The sequence below is a fragment of the Gekko japonicus genome, unplaced genomic scaffold (genome assembly GCF_001447785.1).
Source record: "Gekko japonicus isolate JY-2015 unplaced genomic scaffold, Gekko_japonicus_V1.1 scaffold1641, whole genome shotgun sequence".
Classification (NCBI taxonomy): domain Eukaryota; kingdom Metazoa; phylum Chordata; class Lepidosauria; order Squamata; family Gekkonidae; genus Gekko; species Gekko japonicus.
The window spans coordinates 89178-96205 of NW_015159759.1; the positions used below are offsets into that span (position 1 = coordinate 89178).

General features: G+C 43.4%; 1 protein-coding gene across 1 annotated transcript in view; it reads left to right on the forward strand.

Annotated features, from left to right (window-relative positions):
• Position 1: 1 nt before the first annotated feature.
• SCLT1 (sodium channel and clathrin linker 1) overlaps positions 2–7028 on the forward strand; it is a 77662-nt gene continuing 70635 nt past the window's right edge. The window contains exons 1-4 of the mRNA XM_015405951.1: positions 2–274; positions 1721–1808; positions 2536–2603; positions 3203–3255. Of these exons, the coding sequence (XP_015261437.1) occupies positions 1781–1808; positions 2536–2603; positions 3203–3255 (149 nt within the window). The 5' untranslated portion in view covers positions 2–274; positions 1721–1780. The remainder of the gene's footprint in view (positions 275–1720; positions 1809–2535; positions 2604–3202; positions 3256–7028) is intronic.

A 7028-nucleotide genomic window follows, 5' to 3' on the forward strand; every position in this document is an offset into this window, starting at 1 on the left:
GTTCGCGAGTCGTGTTGTGTCGGAATCGGGAAGCACGTGAGGAAACTGACGAAGGAATTATTTGTATAATCCCAGGGCGTTTTCTCCAAGAACGCGTTTCTCTTAAGTAGTTTCAGTAAGCACTACACGCCTGCTTCAGGGTAAATCTAAACAGAGGACTCTTGGTACCTGTGAAAACTAACAAAATTTTATTCCACTATAAGCTTCTGCAAACTAGCGTCCAATTTTGCTACAAAAGAATAACAGAGCTATCCCTCTGCAGTTCTACTCGGAAGTAAGTACCACCGAGTTCATTTGGATATCCCTAGGTAAGTGTGCCAGGGGCTTCAGAACAGGGCGTTCTTATATTCAATTACAGTGGAACTTCCATGAATTGGGAGCAGAGAACTCCCTGGCAGAGGACAGCAAGTGGTTCAGTGTTGGCTGATCTTCATAGGAAGGTTAAACCAGAAGGGATCTGACCCTGATCTCTCCCTGTCCCCCTTTCCCGGTAGTCCTCATTGGGGCAGTGGTATTGGACCTGGAGTGTCTCAGTGAGAAGGGCTGCTGTGTTCATGTTTTATACCCTTGGTAACTGAAATAGCACCATTTAAAGGGTGGGCCTGTGGCTCAGTGGCAGAGCATCTTGTTTGGCATGCAGAAAGTCCCAGGTTCAATCCTGCCATCTCCAGATAAAAGAACTGCTGCCAGTCTGAGTAGATGATGACCTTGATGGACTAATAGCCTGATTCAGTATGAGGTAGCTTCATGTGTGTATTCAGCTTCCAAAGGAAAATTGGGGAGGGTGGGATACTCTGAGGATCTTGGGTTTTGCTAACACGTGCTGTCCCAACTAGGTGCTTTTATATTTCTTGAGACAGGGGGATATGTTGCAGAGTTGTGTGTTAATGGGGCCGGCTCTTTCAGACTGCTTCAGCCGATTAGGGTAATTCTGAATTTGGTGAAAGGAAGGCATGATGAAAGGAATGATTGTTAGCTGGAATTACATTAGGACTAGAAAAAGAAAATATGCCACTCTATGAAGAGTGAAATACACTGAGTTTGGTCTGTAGAGATGTAATCAGCAGAATACTGACAGTGCAATCCTATGCAGAATTACTCCAATCTAAACTCATGGAATTCAGTACTGCATAAGATTGTACTTATATATGTTTAAATATTTGGACTTTGGGGGCTTGAGGCCTTTTATAGAGCTTTCCTTTACGTTCCAGCTTATTATTTAAGGCTCTGATTAGTCATTCCAACAATTGACAGAATAATGTCAAAATTCTTGCAGGTTTTTTTCTAGTGTTTTTCTTTAGTAAACAAATCAATAAAGGGATGTTGTGTAATTATTGCAAGGTCTTTTCAGTCAGTGGTTCTGGAGTGTGCCCTTCAACATTCTATGGATTTCTACCTGTGGCTGTACTATGAGTTCTTTAGCTACATTTTTAAAGAAATATGATAGCTGAGTGTTTCATTAGTGTCTGAATGAATCATGGAAACTATCAGTGCTCTAAATTTTATAAAATGAATTGGAGCCTCAAAATATAGATGAGAAAGCTTTCTCTACAACTTCTGATAGCATATGTGGAAATGTTTGTATATAAAAAAGTAGAATGCTTTGCACTACATGCTAAGAACAGAACATTTCCAAATCCTGAAGAGAGTTAAAGTTAAAAATGATAATACAAGTAAATTAATATAATGTTTGAAAGTTATATTTATTTGGTTTCTGCAGATTTTGTACTTCTGCTGGAGGGAGGGAATCAGTTGGAAACCTGTCAGCTAAAATTATCAAATGGCAACAGAAGCTTCGCGAGATCTGAGTAAGTTGCACATTAACTGATGCTAAAATCCATGCTCTTTTGTGTGTTTGAGTAGATTATGTCATTTTGATAAGCATAGTCAATATTTTTATTGTATAAAAATGTCTTTCTGTGGCAGAAGAGAATGTTTTGGAAAGCTTTGTTAATTGCCCTAAGTTTTCAAACTAGACAATTGAAAAGATTTTTCAAGTGTTAAAGTGCAGACTGTAATTACAATCCTGCAATGTAGTAAGATCTGTTTCCCAAGATGGTAAATAGAAGGTGATCAATGGCGCACCAGTTTTTTAAAAAAAAACTGATCCAAGACATAAAAGGTCTGCGAAACTAACTTTTATTCCTGATAAGCTTGTAGTATTGAGACTATAGTCATAGGCAGTATAGTAGACACAGTGCAGTCCTAGACAGTTACACCTTTCTGAGTCCATTGAAGTCAGTAGGCTCAAAAGTATGTTCGTCCACCTAGGATGGCATTGAAAAAAGTATCTGCATGTCAGAAAGGTTTTTGACAAGAATTCTCTATTAAAGACTTTTCAGAAGGTAGGATCCATACATGTAAGGAGAATAGTATAAGTGTGAAAGAACTGAATAATATGATCTAGATAAATTGTTGGATTCTTTTGAACTAATGAGTTGATAAAGTAAATGCATTATTCAAAATACCAGGCTGCAGCTGTCTGTCAAAAGAAATAATTTGTCTGTTTCAGGTTATGAGATTTATGTGTTTCAGATCAGAACCAAAATGCAGTGCTCAGACAGTATCAAACAGAGAAGCTCCCAAGAACTACCCCTGTACAGGTAAATAGGACTATTAGTATTGGGGAATGTACATGGGCACTGTCCACAGAGGTAATCTGATGTGCAGAGATCACATCTATTGAAAAGTTCCAGAAGCAAAATCTGTATACTAACTTTTGTTGAGAGCAACGAAAATAGCACAGATCAGTGAGCATCACAAAACGGTGTACAGGTTAGGGGAGATGCATGGGGTGGGAAAAGTGGAACCCCCCCGGCAGAGTTTTTGCCCCCATGGGGACAAAGTTGTGGTATAAATGAAGTGAATAAATAAATAACTGATGTAGATTTTTATTCTGATTTCTGACGATAATTTGTGATGTGTATAACCCTAGCCATGCATGATTTAGGCAAAAGCAGTTTTTTTCTGCTGTAAAAATAATTAATACATTTGTGAATTTAAAAAGAGATCTTAAGGTGAATTGAAATGACATGTCTTTTGGTGTAAATACAGAGTATGTATGCTAAAATGTGTTTGAGGGATTTGATCTTGATCCATATGGAAGAGGCTGATATTTAGATATTATAAAATTATACGTCAAAAGTAAGGATTGTTTTGTTTAACAGCATATATGTATTAAAGCAAACTTAGTCTGTTTTAGAAAAATGCATTTGGAGTTAATCATTCGATGGAGTCCTGGCTTACAGATGAAAGGTAAAGACATTTGCTAATTCTAATCCATTACCATGAATGTGGCTTAACCATTCTGTTTGTTTTTTCAAACAGCAACTTCTTAGATTTCATTTTTATGCTTGAGAACTATTTGTTTATGTTTCATCTTGATCCTAACCATATGTACGTGGAAGAAGCTTCTGTGTGAAATATGCTATACAGTTGGAGATCCACAAGAAACTTGTGGAGAGGGTGAATCCCTTCCCCCTCTTTACTTCCTTCCCTCTTCCTCTTTCTCTGTAAATCGTCCCTCTCTTTCTCCCCTTTCTCTTATCTGTCAATCTACCCCTATCTCTTTTGCCCCCATCCCTTCTATGTCAATCTATCCCCGTTCTCTGATAACCTACTCCTCATTCCCCCCTTCCCATTTTCTTTATCTGTCAACCTGCCCCCTATTTCACTCCTTTCTCCCGTTTCTCTTATCTGTCAATCTAACCCTCATCTCTTTTGCCCCACCCCACATTTTCTCCATCAGTCTACCCAACCCTTGCTACTCTCCCCGCCTACCACCCACCACTGGTACTTCACTTACCCTCACTTTGCAGCTCTCTGCACCTATCCCCTACCACCCTTTGTACCCCACTCAATCCCCACCCTTGCTGATCTCCCAACTACCCCCCACCACTGACACTCCACTCACTTACCACTCTTGTTGATCTCCCTATCTACCCTCACTCTTGGCATTCACTCACCCCCACCCTTGGCACTCCATTACTCCCCACCCTTGGCATTCACTCACCCCCCACCATTGCTGTATTCCCACCTACACCCCTACCATTAGCATTCACTCACCCACCACCCTGGCTCTCTTCCCACCTATCCCCACCCTTGGCACACGCTTCATATTCACTCACCCCCAGTCTTGCTTTCTTCCCACCTATTCCCCACCCTTGGCATTCACTCACCCCCCGCCCTTGTTCTCTTCCCACCTACCCCCCTCTTCACACCCCAGTACCCCTTCATCTTTCCCCTTCTCTTTTCCTCCCAACCTAATCCTACTTTCTCTCCCCCAAGCCAATAACCCCCCATATTCCCCTTTCTCTCTTCTATTTCCCTACCTTTGAGCTGGCAGTGGTGCCTGGGTGGTCCCTGTGGTAGCAGGTGGGGTGTATGTGGGGCGGCTCTAGCAGCTTCTTCAGAGTACTGCAAAGGATCCTACCCATTAATGTATTTCTGTTGGACAGTTGCTAGACTGTATGACCTGATCTAGAGGGGCTTTTCATGCTTCTTCCCCTCCCTTTCTCTATAGAAAAGGTACTCCAGTTAATATTCCGGGGAGGGTGCCTTTTATCCTCACTGTTTGGGTGAGGAGAGAGGAGGCAGAGGAAGATTCCCAATAAATGTTCCAAGCAGTAGCCTCCTCCCATCACCATGGCAACACAGCCTTGTTTGCCCTCCTGCACCTGCATGTCCTTGCAGGCCTCGTCTGCCTGCCTTTGCTCTGCCAGTGCCAGCACTCGCTGGCAGAGGAGAATGGCCGGTTGTGGCGGCCCAGAAATGGAAGACCTCCAAGCGAAGTAGCATTACAGCAGACTCCAACCTGGATGAGGGAGGTGAGGGGAAGGTGCCCCCCCTCCTCTCCCTCCTCCTCCTAACAGAGTCCGACTCCACCTCAGTGTATGATGCAGTGGTCGGGACCCAGACTAAATTAAACTCGTGGTGACTGGTAACTGGGCCATAAAGGAGAGAAGGGAAGGAAGGCCCTGGTTTTTCAGGTGCCAATCCTGCTTGAGTGCTGATGGAAAGAGGCGAAGGGGGCGAAAGGCAACAGCCTCTCATGCCAGTAGTTCCCTCTGCCCGAGTAAGTCTGTTCTGTGCACATGTGCAGAGGAAGCTGTTTTACTTTGGGGGGGATTTCAGCATCCCCTGTAAAGTTTTTAAAAGATGTAAGATTTTTCTGCAGACCTGGGTCTGCACCCCAAGTGTGCAGAAACATCTCTTTATCCTCCGTGTGCTCCCTATCTGTGGAAATAAGTATCCGCACATGGGGGGCCCAGTTGGGAATTAGATATGTAGACAAGAGGTGGGACCTGCGATACTCGTGTGTGGGGGGGAGAAACAGCTCTGCATTGAGGAGGAAGCGGCTGCAGGTAAGCCTTCTCCCCCCCCCCCGGGCACTGGTGGCAATCTTCCCCCCCCCCCGGGCACCAATGGTGAGGTCTGAGCAGCCACCAGGCCTGCCGATCTTCCCCCACCCCCCCAGCACTGAGACCTGAGCAGCTCCCAGTTGTCGGGCCCGATCTTCCCCCGCTCCTCCCCAGCACCAGCAGCGAGTCCTGAGTGGCTCCTAGCCACCAGGCCTGCTGATCTCCCCCCCCCCGGGCACTGGCGGCGAGGCCTGAGGGGCTCCCAGCTGCCAGTCATGCCATAGAGTTCCCAGAGCATTCTCTGCACATGCATAGGGAATGCTCTTTTACTTTGGGGGGGTTTTATGTATCCCCCGTATAGTTTTTAAAACTTTTCAGATTTTTCTGCACACCTGGGGAGTGCACCAAGTGTGCAGGAAAATCTCTTTGCCCCCCAAGTGCCCTCGATGTGCGGAATTAAATATCTGCACAGAGGGGGCATCTTGGCCATCAATATATAGATACTGATACTGATATATAGATATACTGATATATACTGATATATACTGATATATACTGATATATAGATACTGATACTTAAAAACAATACTGTCTCCTGATTTTTAGTGGAACTGAATTTTTTTATCAATGTTATGATGAAAGCCAGCGGAATGTACTTCTACACACTATTATGACACATGAACTCTAGACTGCATTTGAAATAGGAAGGCTTATTATTGCAGTACCTTCTATGCAGCCGATTAGGACACAAGGCGATATCGTATGAGGCCTCTATTGTACACCTTAGCTTTGGACCACTGCTAATTATTATAATTTTCACTTGGTCCTATATTGATTAATACTTTGTTTTATTATTGCAACATTGAGCCTACATGTATTATTTATGCTTAACCAGAGAAGAAGGCCAGTTGGCTGAAATGCGTTGAGTCACATAAGGTCCTGTTTATGAATACTGTATGATTTTAATTCTTGTTGAGACTGCATTTGGGCCTATAACTTTTAAAATAATTTGTAATAAATAGATGTCTTTCTGATAACCTGTATTTTCTGTACGTTAATGCTCTATAACTATTGATTTAAGATTGGGGTGTCCTATTTGTATCTTTTAGTTTCTTAATTCATAATTCTTGGGTTACGTTTTGTGTTCCTCTTCTTTTTCTTTCCTTGTAGTATAACATATTACAGCGTGTTAGCCTTTAATAAGGCCTTTAGGCTTATTATAGTCCTTTGCCCTCTGGCACCAGGTGGTCTCTGGGATCCAATCAGGGATCTTGCTTGATGGAACTCATCCACTCCGAACTTCCCCCTCCCATCTAGTTACACAATTGAGCACTTTGTTGTTGTTCAGTCGCACAGTCGAGACCGACTCTTCGCGACCCCGTGGACCACATCACGCCAGGCCCTCCTGTCTTCCGCCATCCTCTGGAGTTTGCCAATCAAGCACAGGTTCTCACAACTAATTACCACATACTTGAATCTGGCCTTGAAAGAGATAAGGATGGTATCAGCAGTAAGGCCCAAACTATGGATACCTGTAAGCCGGAGCAGGCCTGCTAATAATCATGTTATCCCTTGAGGGCAGTTAGGGTGCTTTGCCTCACAGGGACTGACCAAGCTCACTGTGAAGATACTATGAAACTAGTATTCTTGTTTAGCTAAGGATGTGCT